The following is a 19,956-nucleotide window of genomic DNA, read 5'->3' as shown; positions in this document are numbered from 1 at the left end:
ATAAAAATTTTAAGTTTGGAAATAATTTTTAATTAAAAAAAAAACTATTCGGAAAAAAAAAAAAGAAAGAATACAAAATGCGGTGGAGTGAAGACAAAATAAGAGGGGGAGAGACCAAAAGCAGAATCTAAAGGCGCGTGCTATGTAAACGGAAGAGAGGCGGGCGTGAAGACCAGAATCGAACAGGAATCTCGTATCCTAAGATGGAGCCACGTGGTGACATCCTCTAGCCGAGTGTCCTAACAGACCGAAAAGTGGCATGCATAGGGAGCTAAAACTAAAATTAACCAACAAAAAGGAAAAAAAATGCGAAGTGGGAAAATATTTTGCGGGTAAGACTCAAACCAAATCAAATCAAAGGTGAAATTGAAAGCTACTATGATATGTGATATAGTTTTCGAATTGGAATTGGAAGAAAGAGAGAGAGAATAACAAGAAGCGGGCCACATGCGTGTCAGAAAAGGAAAAAAAACATCTAAACCTACCGTGGATCCAAATCATTGGTGCCACGTACACCCTTTTTCAAAAAGGCCACCTTACCACGTGTTCCCCTGCCAAACCCCAACCCTGATCACTTCAACGGCTGAGATCGCTTCGCGCTACTCTTTGACGGTGACGGGCACCCTGCCCGTCCATTTACTGTGGGCCCTACTTGAATTCCCTAACCTTGGGCCTCCCTCCCCCTTCAGTAGAAAATGCTCCTTCTCCCCCCTCTTTCCTTCATTCACTCCATTTTTTTATTTTAAAATTTTTTTCTTCTCTCTTACTTCTCTATATATATCCTACTCTTCCTGTGTTTCGATATTTCAATATTTCATCGTTTTTGGAGTTTCAAAATTTGAATGGCTGGGATTTGCTGTGGTGTTGTTGGAGAAGGCGAAGCAACGGCTCCAATCGAGCCAAGCCAACGCCCGTCCAGGCGAAGGAGCCTAGACTTGCTTTCTTTGAGGTTAATGACCGACGTGGCGACGGTGGCGGCGCCCGAGGCTTCCCGGAAACGGCAGAGGATGGACCTTTGCGCGGTTCCCAGGGAGCGCGGCAACGTCGCGGAGAACCGCGGCTCCTTTGTTGCCGGGCAGAACAAGGAGGACGGATCTAAGCAGCTGGTTAACAACGAAGATGGCACAGTTTCGGAAACGAAACGGTCCAAGGTTTCTTCTCAGTTGAGTTTGACGGCGGAAGGTTTGGGAAATGAGAAGGTTTTTGAAGAGTGTCCGAAGTTCGGCGTGACTTCCGTTTGCGGAAGGAGACGAGACATGGAGGATTCGGTTTGTGTGCGTCCTTCTTTCTGCGATGAGAGTCACAGAGGGTTCCATTACTTCGGCGTGTTTGACGGTCACGGTTGCTCACATGTAAGCACTCTAGCTTAGCCGCTTCAATTTTCAGTTGCTTAAATACGCTCGTAGAATGTAGAAGTGGATCTGGTTATGGTTTTAACTTAAACCGGTTTCGTGTATGCAGGTTGCGACGCTGTGCAAGGAGAGGCTGCATGATATTGTGAAGGATGAAATCAGTGGAGCGAAGAAGGATGAACAAGAGTTGGAATGGAAATCCGTGATGGAGCATGGGTTCTTGCGCATGGACGACGACGTACACATCTGGAGCAAGGCGAATCACTCCTCCGCCTGCCGCTGCGAGCTTCAGAGTCCACACTGCGACGCTGTCGGATCCACTGCCGCTGTCGCCGTCGTCACCTCCGAGAAGATCGTTGTCTCCAACTGCGGCGACTCACGCGCGGTGCTCTGCCGCAACGGCGTGGCCATCCCCCTGTCCTCCGATCACAAGGTCAGTTCTTACTTTCTTGATTTTATTTTTCCCGGGAAATAGAAAAATAAAAATAGAGAAACGTTACTTTGGCGCTTGCATGACACGTGGCCTAACTATTATTCGAATCCTTTTATTGCAGCCTGACCGACCCGACGAACTGATCCGGGTTCAAGCAGCAGGAGGGCGCGTGATCTATTGGGATGTTCCCAGGGTGCTTGGGATGCTAGCCATGTCTAGAGCCATAGGTGAGTGTTGAGCAACAACTGCGCACGTTAGCACCATGCGTTTTAATATGATTATTTTGCGTTACGGTCGCATCGTTACTGAGGCGGTTCACATTCTAGAACTTAACGATTTCCGTTTTGTTTCTTTCAGGGGATAATTATCTGAAACCGTACGTGATCCCGGAACCGGAGGTGACCGTTACTGAGAGGAGACACGATGATGAGTGTTTGATTATTGCGAGTGACGGTTTGTGGGACGTGGTGTCAAATGACACTGCGTGCGGGGTGGTGCGGATGTGTCTCAAGGCGCAGAAGCCGCCGTCGCCGCCGGGGTCTCCGTCGGGGAGTGGCGTGGCAGCGGACGGATCCGATAGGGCGTGCTCAGATGCTTCCATTCTGCTGACGAAGTTGGCGCTGGCGAGGCACAGCGAGGATAATGTGAGCGTGGTGGTAGTTGACTTGAGGAGGGGCCAACAACGGACTAATCCCAACAATAACGACAACGTTAATTGAATTGATGATACCGACGGATGAATGAATGAAATAGCCTTTTAACTTCAATGGCCATTGGCCACCCTCCATTTTTCGAAGGACCTTGTTTGTTGGAAGAAAACGGTGGGGGTGTTGGGCATTTTGGTTATTGAATGCGATTATGTAATGGTATTTAGCTAGGTTCTCGAGTCAAGTAAGGAAGAAAATTAAATCGTAGCATTATGAAATTATAGGAAAAATATTTAGTGTGGGGAATTTGTGTCAGCAAAGGACTAAATCAGCCGGTTGACACAACGGGTCTAATAGATTCTGTTTTGGTTCATAGTTTGTTCCAGTTAAGTTTGTTTTATCTCATAATTACTATGATTAATTAATGCAAAGATTGGTAATGAATAACCAACCTGTGGAAGCTTATTTCTTTTCTTTATCTATCTCGAGTCTCTCGTTTCCTTTCCAGTTAAGCTTATTTTATTTTTATATGCAATATGTATTCCTGCTTCGTTAGACATCAGAGAGGCAGAGATCGATTTTTAATTGACTCAAAATAATATTTCTGTAGCGATAATCTACAGAAGACACTTCCAAATCTAGTAATTAAAAGATCGGGAATATTCCTCAAGTTTATCATCTCAAAGGAGATTACAGATTTGTGTTTTTCGAAGTTCCGCTCACTTGCCGATACATGTTTTGATAGACATTATTGTGTGATTAGTATCGGTGAACATAGTTGAAACTTGAAAGGCCATTTGACATTTGTAGAACATAGTACCAAGGCACTCGGACTCGGTATGAGATAATATACGTGAATTATTCTTTAATTAAACCAGAGGAAGTATTAGGAGCCAATAAAGTCAATAAAATATTTGTAGTGTATAATGAAGGTTTAGAGATGTTCAATTTAGTATTAGAGATATAACTATTAGTGTTATTTTTTTCTATCAACTAAAATTTTTAGAATAAGTAGTTTCATGATATGGTATCAGAGTTCTAAATTCAAAGTGATAATTTATGAGATGGCCTGGTACAAAATTATCTTTATCACTTAAACAATATATATATATAATATATATATATTTTAGTTAAATAGTTAAATATGTTGACTCTTAATATATTATATTGAATTTTAAATCTTGACCATGGTTAAGTAGTAGATACTAGATAGAATCCTGTATAAAAAAAATTCAAAATATATATTAAAAATAAATTTAATATATTAAATTATTTTTCTATCTTAATCCATGACAACAATAAAAAAGTCAAATTCAACCCAACAGAATATACAAATTCAATTATAATTTTAGTCCTTATCTTATCTTATAGTTATCTTTATCTTTATCTTTATCTCTATCTTATTTTTATTTGCTTTTATCTTTCATAGGTCAATGTTCTATATATACCTAATTTTACCTTTATAGTTTATGCTTCAATTCAATACAATTCAATCAATCAATAATCAATAAAAGTTCGCATTCTTTTTTTTTTCTTATTCTTTCGCAATTTTATCATGGTATGAGCTCTGCTGACATCCATGGATAAATCAACCAATTCAGATTTTAAAATCCCTTCAACCTCTCCTTTCACTATGAATAATCAACCTCCTTACTCTGTACTAGATAATTTCATCCGGAGTCTCTTTTGGACCTTTCGTCAGCCTAACACTTTTCTTTCATGACACTTCTTTTCAATGAAAAAGCTCGTCCTTCAAACCAACTTGAGCTTTTGTCAAGTCCAACTACTCATTATCTTTGTTCTTTCAATACGTTTTCTACTGTTAACAATTCTTCAAATTGAGATTCATTCTTGAATACTTGGATCATTGATTCTGGTGCCACAGATCACATTGCATCAAATTTGTCTTGGTTTATTTCTTACACACAAATTTCTCCTATTATTGTTCATTTACCAAATGGTTCTCGAACTACTGTTTCTTATAAAGGCATCGTTCAATTTTCACTATCCTTGGTTCTTCATGATGTTCTTTATTTACTTCATTTTAACTTTAATATTATCTCTGTTTCAAAAATTACTTCAGCACTCATATGTGAACTCACTTTTTTATCTTCTTCTTGTACTCTACAGAGCAACAACTTGGGGACGATTGATTTGTCCAGAATGAGAGAGGGATTATATGTCTTTGAACCAAATTTCGGTAAAAATTCATCCACTACACACTCCATAAATTCCATCCAATCTCCACTCATTACACCTTCCAATATATAGCATTTTCGTTTAGGACACCTTTCTGGGCAAAGACTTAATCATTTACATAAAAAATTTCTTTTATCTCTATGCATCATGACGAGACTTGTGACATTTGTCATCTTTCTAAACAAAAGAAACTTTTATTTTCTCAAAGTTTTAACAAAGCCAATTCAAGTTTTGATTTATTACACTTTGATATTTGGGGTCCGTTTCGACAAAATTCTATTCATAATCATAAATATTTTTTTTACTATTGTTGATGATTTTAGCCGCTTTAGATGGGTTACTTTATTAAAATAAAAAGGAGAAGTGCAAAATCAAATAAAAAATTTTATTACTTTAATCGAAACACAATTCAACTCCAAAGTCAAAACTATTCGTTCCGATAATGGACCAGAATTTATTTTACCTGATTTTTATGCTTTAAAGGGCATTATTCATCAACGTAGTTGTGTTGAAACTCCTCAACAAAATGGAAGGGTAGAACGCAAGCATCAACATATTTTGAATATAGCTCGTGCTCTTATGTTTCAATCTAATTTACCATCATCTTTTTGGTCTTATACTGTTAGACATGCTGTTTATTTACTTAATAGAGTTTCATCATCCGCAATTAATTTTAAAACACCATTTGAGATTTTATTCAATCATCCACCAAATTATCATGACCTTAAAGTTTTTGGATGCTTATGTTTTGTTTCTACCCTAATGGCAAACAGATCAAAATTTGATCCAAGAGCCAAAAAGGCTGTATTTATTGACTTTCAACATGGTTTTAAATGATATATTGTTTATGTTTTAGAAGATAAAAGAATTGATATTTCTAGAAACGTGATTTTTTATGAAATAATCTTGCCCTTAGTCACAAAAAATGTCAAATTCCATACACTCAACCCAACATTGCCAAACACACATTCTCAAAAACAAGATTCAATTAGTCTTCCAGTTGAACCCTCACCTATACCCATTGACCCAACTCCACCTAATTCTTTATTTTTTTCCAACAACCTCTCCTTCTTCCTCACTATCGTTTCCTAACCAAGTTGAACCAATGACCATCGAATCACTTTCAACACTAGACACCAGTCCACCATCACCTTCTTATCCCCCGTCACCTTCTTCACCACCTGAGCAACCCCATCCTCGTCATTCCGACCGGCCTCACTGACCTCCAACATATCTCTCTGATTACTTGTGTAATTCTTCTCTCATCTCTACAAATCAATCTCTCTCAAAGTGCAAGTATCATTTATTTTCAGTCATGTCTTTTTCTTCTCTTTCATCTTCACATAAAAAGTTTCTTTTATCCCTACATTATGACGTTGAGCCAAAGTCTTTTAAGGACGCCAATCAACACTCTAATTAGCGTAGTGCTATGAAAGATGAGTTGAATGCTCTTGAGCTGAACAAAACTTGGCGTCTTGTTGATTGCCCTGCAGGGGTTAAGTCGGTTGGCTGTAAATGGGTCTATCGTATCAAACGCAAGCCTGATGGTTCAGTTGATCGATATAAAGCACGCATTGTGGCTAAAGAGTTCACTCAAACTGAAGGTGTTGATTTCTTGGAAACTTTTTCTCCTGTTATCAAGCCTGCCACCATCAGATTAGTTTTAGTATTGGCCTCTATGAAGCATTGGCCCATACATCAGTTGGATGTCAATAATGCTTTCTTACATGGGGATCTTTCTGAGGATGTTTATATGATTCTGCCACCCGGATTTACATCTCCTCAACCGAATCAATGCTGTAAGCTACTAAAGTCACTGTATGGTTTACGACAATCTAATCGTATGTGGTATGACAAACTTTTTCATCTTTTGCTATCTCATGGATATTAGCAGATCTCATCTGATTATAGTCTATTTGTCAAATTCATTTGTGATCAAATTTCCATCTTTTTAGTCTATGTTGACGACATTGTTCTCACTGGTAATTCCATTTCTAAACTTACTGCCACTAAGTCTATTTTGCACCAACACTTCCGAATTAAAGACTTGGGCCTATTAAAATATTTTTTGGGTATTGAGGTTGCTCAATCAGAGAAAGAAATTTGCTTATCTCAGAGAAAATATTGTCTTGATCTTTTGGAGGATTCTGGTTTATTAGGTGCTAAACCTGCCTCTGTTCCAATGGATAGTACCACAAGACTATATCAAGACAAAAGTCCCATGCTATCCGACCCTTTTGTATATCGCCGTTTGGTTGGCCGTCTTATCTATCTCACTACTACTCGATCGAAAATCATGTATGCCACTCAACAATTAAGTCAATTCATGGCATCTCCTACTGAATCTCATCTTCAAGCTGCCAAGCATGTGTTACGATATCTGAAAACTAGTCCTGGCAAATGACTTTTCTTTCCAAGGGAATTAGAAATTTGGCTTCTCGGCTTCAGTGACTCTGATTGGGTCGGATGTCCTGACACTCGGCGATCTTTAACAGGTTATTGTTTCTTCTTAGGCAGTTCTTTAGTCTCTTGGAAGACCAAGAAACAAACCACCGTTGCCCGCTCATCCACGGAAGCAGAATATCGTGCACTTGCCAACACAACTTGTGAACTTCAATGGATACTAAATGTGTTACAATTTTTACGCATCTCTCATATCCACCCACCAGTTTTATATTGTGATAATGTGCTCTTCATATTGCTGCTAACCCGATTTTTCATGAACGGACCAAACATTTAGAGGTTGATTGTCATTTGGTTCGATAAAAAGCTCAAGCTGGAGTGATGAAACTTCTCCCAATTCCCTCTTCTGGGCAACTAGCTAACATCTTTACCAAGCCTTTGTCTCCTCAACCCTTCCATCTTAGTCTGAATAAGCTTAGTATTCTTGACATCTTTCATCCTCTAACTTGCGAGGGCGTATTAAACTACTCTTCCACCTTAGCCCATGACAACAATAAAGACGTCTCACGGCCCACAAATTCAGCCCAACAGAATACACAAATTCAATTATAATTTTAGTCTTTATCTTATCTTATAGTTATCTTTATCTTTATCTCTATCTTATCTTTATTTGCTTTTATCTTTCATAGGCCAATGCTCTATATATACTTAGTTTTACCTTCATAGTTTACACTTCAATTCAATACAATCCAATCAATCAATAATCAATAAAAATTCGCGCTTTTATCTTTCATAGGCCAATACTCTATATATACTTAATTTTACCTTCACAGTTTACACTTCAATTCAATACAATCCAATCAATCAATAATCAATAAAAATTCGCATTCTTTTTTTTTTCTTATTCTTTTACAATTTTATCATATATATATATATATATATATATATATATATATAATACATTTATTTATACAAAAAAAATATGATTGTTAATTTTTTGTGCACATCAAATTTTTTATTTATATACAAATACGAATTGACTAATTTTTTATACACGTGTATTTTTAAATTAAAATATATATCAGGTCAGAGTAGAAAATCTACAAAAGAAGTTTTCACAAAACTTTTGGTTTTATATTTTTATATCATATGAAAATATATACATCTGTTATTTGAAAAATGCGATTTGGCGAGTACAATGTCTAATAAGTTGCCAGTAATAACAAGTACACTGTTCTTTGTTGGGAGTCCCTTTTAAGTGTCGTGGATGGATAGAGGATATTGCTGTTATGCTATATTGCTATTCCTATAGTTCCCTCCCGTACCGTACGTGAATTGGCAAGCCAAAAACTCGACACATCAAAAGTTTAAAATTAATTATAGTCTGAGTCATATAGTGATTTCTTTGATGCTTTTTTTTTTTTCCATAATTTAGAAAATAAATTTGATAATTTAAATCAATACGACACAGTCTATTTTTTATCCGTAATATGACAGGAAAAAGAAAAAGAAAATTCAACCATATTTAAAAAATTCTAATAATATTTTTTTAAAAATAAAATTTAATTTTAGTACATGAATGTGTAAAATGCTTTAGAGTGTATCACCATTAAATTCTTAAAAAAAAAAGGTTTTTGGGTGTCCCTGCCTGTTAGATTCCACCCCGTTAATCACCTCAAACAAACCAATGTAACTGATGAACCAAACATATGGAAGCTCATCTACAAAATTGAATCGAAGGTAGACACGTAGATTTTAATTCTCTTTTTATGTCACCATCTATTAGCTGGACTAGATTTTCCTCTCTCTATCACTGTCTTTTTTCTCTTGAGACAGACTAGATTTCCTTTTTTTTTTCTTTCATAGACTATACTTCCTTTTGATTTGATGCTGATTGCTCCTTTTGATTGTTGGGCCATGGACTAGTTAGTTATTTTTTTTTTGGTGTCTACCATGGACTAGTTGTATCTACGAATCCCATATTATTCTTTTTCACTTTTTTTTGTGTGTGTGAAAAAAAGCACTGAATTTGACATTTAGACTCATATATAATCACCATTAACGTTCTTTATACCTGATTAGCTTACCTAATTTGGGTGTCATGATATGAGTTATGGATCTTTCTTGATATTGAAATCAAAGGGCCAAGGGACTTGGTTATGCATGTTGCAATAATTTGATCATGACAAACTTATATGGTGCTTATGAGTCATGACTTATCAGGCTGCAACTACTATTTGAAATGAACATAGGAATTAGTAGGGATATTTTTTAAGTGATTATTGCATTACTCATTCCCCACATTCACACTTCAATTTCGCAGCCAATTTTAGCTTTTGGACATGCATTTTTGTGTTAAGCTGATTGGTCCAGTCTAATTGATGTGGGAAAAGATAATGAAAAGAACATGAAATAATAATTAATGACTTCCCAAAGATGCTAAATGATGAATTTCACGGGGTTCAATGTTCATGTCAATTTGTTTCTAAAATTATGGTTTTATGAATAAAAAGTTGTAATGTGATGTCACTCCTATTTAAACGGAATTATTGGGCCAAAATGATTTTGAGAGTTCCAGCCACCAACAATTTATGACTAAATTTGTTAAATACTGTAATAAGTTAATAACCAAATATCTTTATTAATATTAATAGTAAGAGGATAATTATCATCATTCAATGTCTCTTCCCTTTTTCTCTCGTTTTTATTCACTCTATCAATCACCCACTCTTATTCCCGTGACTTGTATAACTTGCACCACATATTATCCTCACATTATTTTCTTTTTGATGTTGATACTAATTATCCTTCTATTTTCCTTTTTAATCTTTCTTGATAATGCAAAACAAATGTAAAACTAATTATCCTGCTTGCTGTCTAAATTCCAAAATAGAGCTGAGCATAATCCAGCAATCAAATGTCAATTATAATTCCCCACCAAAAAAATGTTTTAAGTGACATTCATAATGTTTATCACTTTTGGATCCCCTGAGGGCAAAAAATATCAAGCTAGCTATAATCTATCTTATAACACAACAAATCACATGACACTAGTTACTTGTATACCGGAAAGCAAGTGTTGAAACATGTAATTAGAGACTGTATTTTTGGCTGCCAACTCATCTATTGGATGATCCTTGGCCTCCATATCTGCTGCCTTTTTTGTGCCTGCATAGGCAGTGCTCTCGATATTGAACTTGATCCTTTACTGCCACCTGAAGTTGAACCGTTGGAGCTTGATCCTTCACTGCCATTTTGAATGCGATGCTGTGGTGGTTGCTGAGGATGACGCTGTGGGGGTGGTTGTGGCCGTACAGGTCTTGGAAATTGAGGCTGAGGTGGGTGAAGGTAACCACCACCATAATTTGGGATAGCAGGTTTCATAATGTATCTCGACACATGGGGTGGTGCCAAGTAGATCAGGAGAGAGTTTGGAGTCTGACTCTTTGAGATGAGTATGCTATACGTCTCTAGAAATGCCTTCGCTATCTTTGGTAGATGTCCACTGCTGACAGATCTTGCAGTATTTTGTGGCTGCTCAAAAGGATCCTCAACCTAACCAACCATAAGGCAGATGCAGATGCAGATGCAGAGAGTAAAATTAGAGCTACAAAAAGTATGCATGATACAGTTTAAGATTGTTCAAGTGAGCAGAGTAGTACAAATATCGCATAAGTCTTCGGCAACCATCTCGTGTTGTCCTTTATCTGCTCCCATTGTCCAGTATGTGGTGAAATTCCCATCTTTGATGCCCATGAATCCATCTGAGCAAACTGCATGAACATGCAACATGCTGTAATCATCACTATAGTGTGACTAATGCCTAGAAGGCCGTACCATATAGATTGAGGAAATTAATCACAAAACAGAGCCACACAATCAGTCACAAACCAAAAGATGCAATATTTTTCAATGGTATTAAAAGAATTTGGGGGAAAAAAGAGACACAGTCTCAAATGCCTCTTAACAATACCAAAGACAATGCAGAAATCAGGAAGAAGATGATGATCTACCTTTCTTAGGAATTCAACAAAAAGTTCAGCCAATGATTTTTTGTTTTTCGGCCTGGACTTGTCTGATATGTATCTGTTTATATTGGTATCACATGTTTCTGCAATAAGATCCTCCACATCAGCTCTAACACCTGTACGAATTATACATAACAAACAATTACATAATTATTCTTGTATACATAGCTTCACAATTCACATATTAACACTGTTTTAAGAGACAGCAAGCGTTTTGCAACCTTCCAGGCCAATAAATCCAGACAAAAAAATGGCAAAGGGTGCTGGTTGATTATCACATGAACAAGTTTTAGGTACTTGGCCCTCAAGTGGTGTTCAGACGAAGTGCATTGCAATTTGCAAGGGAGATTATTTAAGGAGGGCAAATCTTATGTCCAAGACAAAAATAAATACACAAATTTAAAGAAAAAAGTCGTTGGATAAAAGAAAATTGACGGAACAACATAAAAACTAAAGAAAGTAAAAGTCATCACTCAAAGCCTGCAGCAGCCAATTAACTGTTTATCAACCAAACGCCAAATTTCTATGAAATATTAAAATAAGACACCATGATCCATAATTAATCCTGTTGACTGCATTCACGACTTTGACATAAAGGATTAATTCTTTAAATTCATTTTAAAAAATAGAAGAAAGAAAACCGCACATGGATAGTGTAAAATTAATGTGAGGAGAAGGAGATACCACTATACCAGGAGCATGTTGAACTATTTGCATTGCAATAAGTTGTATGCACCATGGAATAAATAATTCTTAATGTTGAATGCATGCAAACAATTTGTAAATCCAAAATTTCTACAAACGAGTTCAGCTTCAACAAAATTCACACCCCCATCCCACACAAAAAGTAAATAAATAAATCATGATGCCTCACAATCAATCAAAGATGGAATGTACCTATAAGATCATCGACCATATTGCCAGGGTATATATCTTTGAGTGGTGGTAAAATTGCAGGAACACAAGTCTGAAAAAGAAGGGAAAAAAAATAATGTCAATAGAGAAGGCTATTAAATATTTCCTAGTTTTGGCTGCACAAACCCCTTATCCCTCAGAACCCCTAGCTAGGAGGGACAAAAGAAATATGTAATACGCGACTACAAGTACCTGAAAGTGAAAGATTACAAGTAAACTGAGGGAATAAGAATTGAACGTTCCAGTTTTTGGGTTATTGATTTTATGTGCTTTGGCCCATTCCTTGACCTACACAAACTAGAAAGGATGAAATATGAATCGAGCAGAAGTCTGTCATTGCAAAGAACTCCTATTTCAGCCACAAGAAGGTACCAGTAAAACCATATCATGGAAGCGGCCATCTATTTTGTTGATCCAAAGTAGTATCTTGGATTTCATTTGGCCCTGCAGGTTATTAATCGAAATATCACAAGATATGCCCGGTGGGTAGCGTTTAAGTTTTAAAATGGGAACTCGTGCATTGATTATGAACTGCAAGTTGTTCCACCCACCTGCAAATTAATGTTATTTCAAAATGTATCAAGACAAAAAATAAACTGGTAAATTCCATTCCCATATGTTTATTTTGGTTTCGAAACTGACAAAACATAAAAGTACCAGGAAGATTTGAGAACTTAATGAGCACTAGAAATGGAAATCTAAAATCTAACTAATTCAAATAAAATGACTACTAAAAGTAGGAACCAATATTGACATGAAATGGTTAAAAATCGTGTTGGACTGAGACCTTTCCATAATAATGCTTCACCCAAAAGTACAAGTGATTCTTTGGTTTCTTTTGGTATTATGAAGTTATCAACATATTGACGGGATATCTTTTTAGAGGAGTTTTCCTCTCAAACAAGTGAAGAGATTGGTAGGTACGCTTTACTGATTTTTTGTCACTTATTTTTTGTTAGGAGGGTCTCTTATCCTCCCATCCTCTTGTAACATCCTTTACCCTGTCTTAATAATATTCTTCTTTTAACAACGACAACAACAGCAGCAGCAACAACAATAATATTAAATCTTATATTCCACGTGATGCTATAAAGCAACTTGTTGACGATTAAGATCCTTAATCAATGTTATTTGTACAGATTCTGAAGCAAAATTTTGCTTCATATATATGTATATATATATATATATATATATATATATATATATATATATATATATATATATATATATATCTTTTTCAGGTGAGCCAAGATAAAATGTGCATCTTGACATCAAACAGGTCAGAATTTTAAAGAGAAGTCCCCTCCTCTTTTCCTAACCTTAAAAATTAGTCATATAACTACATTACCCTATCAAGTCTAAGCATATTTGTCAAAAAATTACATGCAAATAACAATTTCAGGTAACATATGACAACAGTTTTACCCTCTACAATCCATGAATAAGCTAAAACAACTAAATAAATCTATGATATTCCAATTGTACATATTGTAGATTTATTTGTAAATCTAGAAGAGTACATTATGCATAATCATCACTTCATTAATATACAGTAGTTTGTGTTTTCAACTACCACTTCTTGTATTGCTATTTAATAAAAACTTATTTAAGTTTAGTTTGAATGAAGAAAGAAGAGGGGGGAGGGGGGGGGGGGGGTTATTCATCAACCTTTATAACCTATTTCTTCTGTTGTGTGAATACGAAGAAAGAAATTATCGAACTAAAAGAAAAATGGACCATGCACCTAAATGGTTAACCTATCATCTATTTCTGTACAGCTAAGTGACAGAAGTTTAAGAAAATTTCACCTTTTGTTCTCAAAGCCTTTAAAAGATCCCCCAATAATGTTTGTTTATGTTTTTTCCCAACAGATGAAATATGTGAACCATTTGATAACTCAATCGAGATATCCAAGTCACCCCAGCGCGTAAAGAGATTAGACACGAACGACCCAAATGGCTCCACGGTTGCTCCTGTTCCAAAAATTGAGTAAAATACGAGTTTTAATTCTTTAATTTCAAAATTGATGGAAAACTTCATGGTATATCATGGGAATCCATCTGTAAACATTTATGATACCCAAATTAAATAATGAAAACTAAATGTTGGAATAATTGTTCTGAGTGAAAGACAATAAAATTCATCTTACTTTCAATTATTTATAGGAGAAACCTTCAAGCAACAAACTAGTTTGGCATCTTTGATAATTCATTTTATTGAATGGGGGAGAAAACAACAATTTATTGCATCAATGTTATAGTCATATAAGAAAGTTGGATTATATGCCTAAAAAGAAGAAATGCACATTTTTAACTTTAGAAATGGAACAATAACTTCACAGCCAATTTTCAGGAATAAGACTTGTGGATGAACCAACTTGTTGGTCAAGAACCATGTTAGTTAGTGAAGAAACTGTTTTGTTTACAAACTTTCATGGATCAAACTAGAAGCTATGTTCATGCATGGAACTGCAATATAAGAACGGAAATACTTCCATTGTCTTTATCAATCTCTTTTCATTACTTATGCTAAATCAACACTGCAAGACCAAGATTTAGGAGGGAAAAAAAAGAAAAGAATAGAAAAGAAAAGAGAAAGGAAGCAAAAGAGAAAAAGAGGTGGGAACAGAAAAAAAAAAAATTTCAGGAAGTTCACCTCTCAGGCTTTCGACAGATTCTGCAACTAATCGTAGATCATTAATAATCCCAAATCGAACTGCCCAATCTTCTTGCAAGGGTGTCACTGCCTTAAGTATATCATTTAAAACATTGTCCAGCATACCATATTTGCTCATTTTTTATATCTCGATAACTGTGTATAGCAGTTAATGTAGCAATGAAACAACTGCAATAGTGGTTTTATGCAGCACTAGATGGACAAACTGAAGACAAAAGGATCAAAATTGACATGCTTAGGAATCTTGAAACATTGCAAATCCTGTGAAACCTTGAAGCAGCATTAGTGACCTGATATCATTGTTCATACAGTTAATGACTGCAGCATAGGCTAACAAATTAAATGAGTGCATATAATAACAATAAAAATAGAAGATATTAAAACCAGAAGATATCCAGAATTCATAATCTAAGGCACAAACAATTCATCAGTTGTTTCATCCCCTCTAATTTTCTAGCAGCCTAGCTCAAACATCACTCAATCACAAAACTACTTATCCACATAAAAGATTGATCATCAATGGCACTCTGCAATCGAGAAACATGCCATGTCATACCTAACTCATCCAACACAATGTCACACAACCTTTGGGGGGGAATGGCATGAGCAGAACCACAGAACTTCAAAAATTCCAATTCCAATCACAAACTCCCACGAGCCCAAAAAAGAAAAAGAAAAAAACTCCAAAACCCGTGACTTACCGAATCCGGCAAGCTAGCACAAACCAATCTCAATGAACACCGAATTAATCTTTAACATTAAAAAGAAAGGCAACATAGAAAGAGGAAGAGAGCAATGAAGGAAAATTAATTGCCTGGTCCAAGGTGGGATTTTGAAGGGCGTGGAGGGTTTCGAACGAAGAAAGCCAAAAAGGGTCGCAGAAAAACTCACGTCGGAATCGTTACAAGTGAGAAAGGAGGGAACTTGGAGAGCTATAGTAGTGCGAAGTAACAGTTGGTATTTATGAATATCTGTCTACGAGAGCATAACTTAGGAGGAGGGGTTTTCCATTTCATCATAACAGTAATATTCTATCCACCTTTTTTTTGGAAGGCCCCATTTTGAGATCGACAAGTCCCTGTTGATGTTTGATTAATTATTAAAGATGGCAAAGATATGATTTTGGAAGCGGGAAAAAAAAAGGAAAGGAGGGGTTAACGAGTCCACTATCGGTCATTGCTTTGAAAATGGTTCTGTGGAATGTGGAGTGTGATTCTCATGAATTAAGAAGACTTCACCTCAGTCCTCACCAACTACCAACAGCAATAGAGAGGTTCCAATTTCCAAACGCAAAATTTCGGGCTGGAAATTGGAACTCCCTATGGGTTAAACATCTGATTGACTGATTCTGTTATTATTAATTTTTTCATATTGTCATGTTATTAGTAGTATTATTATTAGGTCTTACTGGCCAAGATTATAATAGTTAAGAATGACTAAGATTTAATTGACCTATAAATACATGACATGTGGAGAAAAGTATGCAAGTTGTTAGGGGAATTTGATGATGGTTTAGTTTGGTAAAGCTTTTACTTTTTAAAAGTAGCTTATAAAAGTTAATTTTTAAAAGATGGTTTTTTAAAAGTTGTAGTATTTATGTTTGATAAATCAAATCAAAAATAACTTTTAATAAATATAAGCAACATCAATTGTGTTTGGTAAAATAGCTTTTAAAATTTAAAAATACTATAATAGACATAAACGTAAACATTAAATTTGAAAATTAGTTAACATGTTACATTAGACTTTAAAATTTTGAAAAGCACAAGCCAACTTTAAAAATCTCTATCCTAGGTGCTTTCAAAAGTACCACAATCTTTTAAAAGCTGCAAGCACAAGCATATGATCTTTTTTATTTACCAAACACAAAATGAAGAGCTTAAGCTTTTAAAAAGTACAAGCACCTCTTCAAAAAGATTTATCAAACCAAGCCCAAGTTACATGTTAGAAATTACTGCAGGATAAAGTAGTGGGCCTTTTATGTGAAGGAAAAAAAATTCTATTGAGTGGTAACACTAAAAATTTAAATGTTGGATCAATAAAAGTTACTTAATTATTAATTTATTATCTATTATTTATTTTATATTATTAATTTTATAACTAAAATATGTCATGTATTACTCTCTCATTGCAATTGAAATTCAATCTTTCTCTTTAAAATTAGAGCATTCTCTCCTCTCCAAAGATTCAATTATTTTGAAAAAAATAATTTTTAAAAGAAGAGATATAAAATTAATTCAAAATTAATTTTTTTTAAATAATTACATTTTTATTCTAATTAATTAATTATTAATCACAATATTATTATTCTCTCCAAATTATATATAATAAATGTTTAAAAGAAGAAATACAAAAATATATATTAGAAAGATACACGGTAAAAATTTAAAACTAATATATATATATAATAATAATAATAATAATAATAATAATATATTTTTATGTAAATAATATTACATGGTTGTTCATACCCTGACCCAATAACTAGGACCCAGGATCCAAGCAAAGAAGCCCAACCCAAAGGGGTTGGCCCTCCCCCAGTACCGGCCTTCATCCCCAGAAGTCGGTACCGAACACGACCTACTCGAAAGAAGTCGGATACGAGGGTTAGCTGGCAGATAACACTCATTCGAATGAGTAACCGCCCCTAGAAACTCTCTAACCACTTCATAGAGCCATATCTTAACCTCCCTAAGATATGGGAACGGTTATCCACCTAAAAAGGTGGCACTACTTCAGCGGTGGTTATTGGTTCACCACTATAAATACCCTGACATCCCTCAGGTATCACTAAGTTCCAATACATTCTCAACTTGCTCACACTCTCGCTAACTTAGGCATTGGAGTGTCTTTGCAGGTACCACCCCCCATTCTTCCACACGCACAAGTCGGACGGAGGAACACCGAGTTTCAGGTGCATTCGATAGCCACCTCCCTCACGCGTTTAGGCCAACCAACGTCATCCGGCCCACTAATCTCCGGTTACCCATCGTAACATTGGCGCCGTTGCCGGGGACCCGAGAGATTGACCAGTGATGGCGGAAAGATCCCCTGAAGAAGGGCATGTGGAGACAGATTCTGATCAAGAGAATTTGAACACCGGAAACAATGAAGCAGATCAGAACCTCCACCAGGAAGCTAATGATCAAAATAAGGAAGGTACTTCCGGAATAAAAAATCCGAAGGCAAACTCCTCGGAGGGGCGCGAGTCAGAAAAAGAAGGACCCCCTCTCGCTAGTGAGCTTATGGGGCTAATTCATAGCCGCCTCGAGCAGCTAGAGCAGGAGCGGGAACGACAAAGGGAAGCTGAAAAGAACCTAAAAGAGGAGATGGAGCGACGAAAAGAGTTAGAAAGAAAACTCTTAAAGTTAGAATCCTCCCTCAAGGGTCGGAATTCCCAAGGCGATAGAGAAGATTCTCCCTTAGGAGAGAAAGATCCGTTTAGCGAGGACATAATGAGGGCAAAAGTTCCGAGAAACTTTAGAAGCCCCGATATGGACCTCTACGATGGAACCACCGATCCAAAGCATCATCTGAGCAACTTTAAAAGTCGGATGTATCTGACCGATGCTTCAGACGCTACGCGATGCAAAGCTTTCCCGACAACCTTGTCCAAAGCAGCGATGAAGTGGTTCGACAGTCTCCCTCCGAGGTCAATTACCAGTTTTGAAGACCTCTCAAGAAAATTCTTGATGAGGTTCTCCATCCAGAAGGACAAAGTAAAACATGCACCAAGCCTCCTGGGAATAAAACAGGAGGTAGGGGAGTCCTTACGGGCCTATATGGAAAGATTCAACAAAGCATGTTTGGAGATTCAAGACCTGCCCACCGAAGCGGTCATCATGGGGCTAGTCAATGGTCTTAGAGAAGGTCCCTTCTCACAGTCCATATCAAAAAGACACCCCGCCTCTTTAAATGATGTACAGGAAAGAGCTGAAAAGTACATCAATATGGAAGAAAACGCTAGGCTAAGAGACCCGAGTTTGCGAATCGGGCCCCCTCCCTCAACGAAAGAAAGGGAGAGGGAAGCGAAGAAGAAGGAAGAGCTCGGCCTTGATAGGCCAAGAAAATATCACTCTTATACTCCATTGAAAGTTCCTGTAGTGGACGTATACAGAGAAATTTGCAATACTGAAAGGCTGCCTCCCCCCAGACCCATCAAGAATAAAAAAGGGGGGAGCCGCAGTGATTACTGCGAGTACCATAAGATATATGGACACTCCACAAACGACTGTTACGACCTTAAAAATGTGATAGAAAAGCTAGCCAGAGAAGGTCGGCTTGACAGATATCTCATAGAAAGGTCGGACGGTCATGGAAAAAGAAAGCGAGAAGATGCGGATAGAAGAGATCCACCACCACAAACTCCGGAGAGACATATCCATATGATCTCAGGAGGATTTGCGGGAGGGGGACTCACAAAATCCTCCCGAAAAAGACATCTCAAGAGAGTCTACCAGGTCGAAGAGGGGTCCCCCGATCTTCCGACCATTTCATTCACAAAGGAAGACGGGCGAGGAGTAATCCCTGGGCACGATGACCCAGTGGTAATTACTATGATCCTGGCAAATGCCCATCTACACAGAACCCTAGTAGACCAAGGAAGCTCAGCAGACATCCTCTTTAAGCCCGCTTTCGACAAGCTAGGTTTAGATGAGAAAGAGTTAAGAGCCTACCCCGACACCTTATACGGATTAGGTGACACGCCGATAAAGCCACTAGGATTTTTACCCCTCCACACCACCTTTGGAAAGGGGGAAAAATCAAAGACTCTGAGTATAGACTTCATAGTCATCGACGTGGGGTCGGCTTATAATGCTTTAATCGGCAGGGCTACCCTTAATCGACTTGGAGCGGTGGTATCGACACCCCACCTATGCATGAAGTTCCCGACCTCGTCGGGAATAGCGACGGTGAGGGGAGATCAGAAGCTGGCAAGGAAATGCTACAATGAAAGCCTAAACCTGAGAGGAAAAGGCAGAGAAGTCCACACAATAGAGCTCGGGGGAGCAAGGGTTAAAGAAGAGCTACGACCACAGCCCGGGGGAAAAACTGAGGAAATTCAGGTCGGCGAAGAGGAAGGAAAAAACACTCACATAGGAGCCAACCTAGGGGAAACCCTAAGACAAGGGTTGACTAGGCTCCTAAGAGATAACTCCGATCTCTTCGCCTGGAAGGCCTCCGACATGCCTGGGATAGATCCCGAGCTCATGTCTCACAAGCTCTCGGTCTACTCAGGGTCTCGACCTGTACAACAAAGAAGACGCAAGCTCGGCCCAGAGCGAGCCCTAGTAGTAGAAGAA

At 37.1% G+C, this 19,956-nt stretch overlaps 2 protein-coding genes across 2 annotated transcripts; one reads left to right on the top strand and one right to left on the bottom strand.

Moving 5' to 3' along the window:
- Positions 1 to 722: 722 nt before the first annotated feature.
- LOC107631296 (protein phosphatase 2C 37) lies at positions 723 to 2,892 on the top strand. The gene is made up of 4 exons (XM_016334696.3): positions 723 to 1,352; positions 1,462 to 1,785; positions 1,907 to 2,012; positions 2,143 to 2,892. Exons 1-4 carry the CDS (start codon positions 843 to 845, stop codon positions 2,502 to 2,504), a joined length of 1,302 nt encoding a protein of 433 aa, XP_016190182.1. The 5' UTR covers positions 723 to 842; the 3' UTR covers positions 2,505 to 2,892.
- Positions 2,893 to 9,937: 7,045 nt separating this feature from the next.
- HESO1 (Nucleotidyltransferase family protein) lies at positions 9,938 to 15,920 on the bottom strand. Its single transcript, XM_016334697.3, has 9 exons — positions 15,468 to 15,920; positions 14,633 to 14,943; positions 13,786 to 13,950; positions 12,350 to 12,528; positions 12,170 to 12,265; positions 11,960 to 12,029; positions 11,048 to 11,178; positions 10,697 to 10,807; positions 9,938 to 10,589 (listed from the first exon to the last, which is right to left on the bottom strand). The coding sequence occupies exons 2-9, from the start codon at positions 14,769 to 14,771 to the stop codon at positions 10,158 to 10,160; spliced, it is 1,323 nt and encodes a 440-aa protein (XP_016190183.1). The 5' UTR covers positions 14,772 to 14,943; positions 15,468 to 15,920; the 3' UTR covers positions 9,938 to 10,157.
- Positions 15,921 to 19,956: the final 4,036 nt, after the last annotated feature.

This window comes from Arachis ipaensis, chromosome B3 (assembly GCF_059453495.1).
Source record: "Arachis ipaensis isolate K30076 ecotype BB chromosome B3, ASM5945349v1, whole genome shotgun sequence".
NCBI lineage: Eukaryota > Viridiplantae > Streptophyta > Magnoliopsida > Fabales > Fabaceae > Arachis > Arachis ipaensis.
The sequence above is the reverse complement of the archived record's forward strand: the minus strand, read 5'-3'. Positions and strand labels throughout refer to the sequence as shown.

What these genes read in the sequence shown, in the direction of transcription:
- LOC107631296 (XM_016334696.3), top strand. Translation starts at nt 843, where the DNA reads ATGGCTGGGATTTGCTGTGGTGTTGTTGGAGAAGGCGAAGCAACGGCT. An exon ending in CCCTGTCCTCCGATCACAAG is followed by an intron (nt 1,786 to 1,906) that starts GTCAGTTCTTAC and finishes CTTTTATTGCAG; the next exon opens with CCTGACCGACCCGACGAACT. An exon ending in AGCCATGTCTAGAGCCATAG is followed by an intron (nt 2,013 to 2,142) that starts GTGAGTGTTGAG and finishes TGTTTCTTTCAG; the next exon opens with GGGATAATTATCTGAAACCG.
- HESO1 (XM_016334697.3), bottom strand. Translation starts at nt 14,771, where the DNA reads ATGAGCAAATATGGTATGCTGGACAATGTTTTAAATGATATACTTAAG. An exon ending in TCCATGATATGGTTTTACTG is followed by an intron (nt 12,266 to 12,349) that starts GTACCTTCTTGT and finishes TAGTTTGTGTAG; the next exon opens with GTCAAGGAATGGGCCAAAGC. An exon ending in TATGGTCGATGATCTTATAG is followed by an intron (nt 11,179 to 11,959) that starts GTACATTCCATC and finishes TAATTCGTACAG; the next exon opens with GTGTTAGAGCTGATGTGGAG.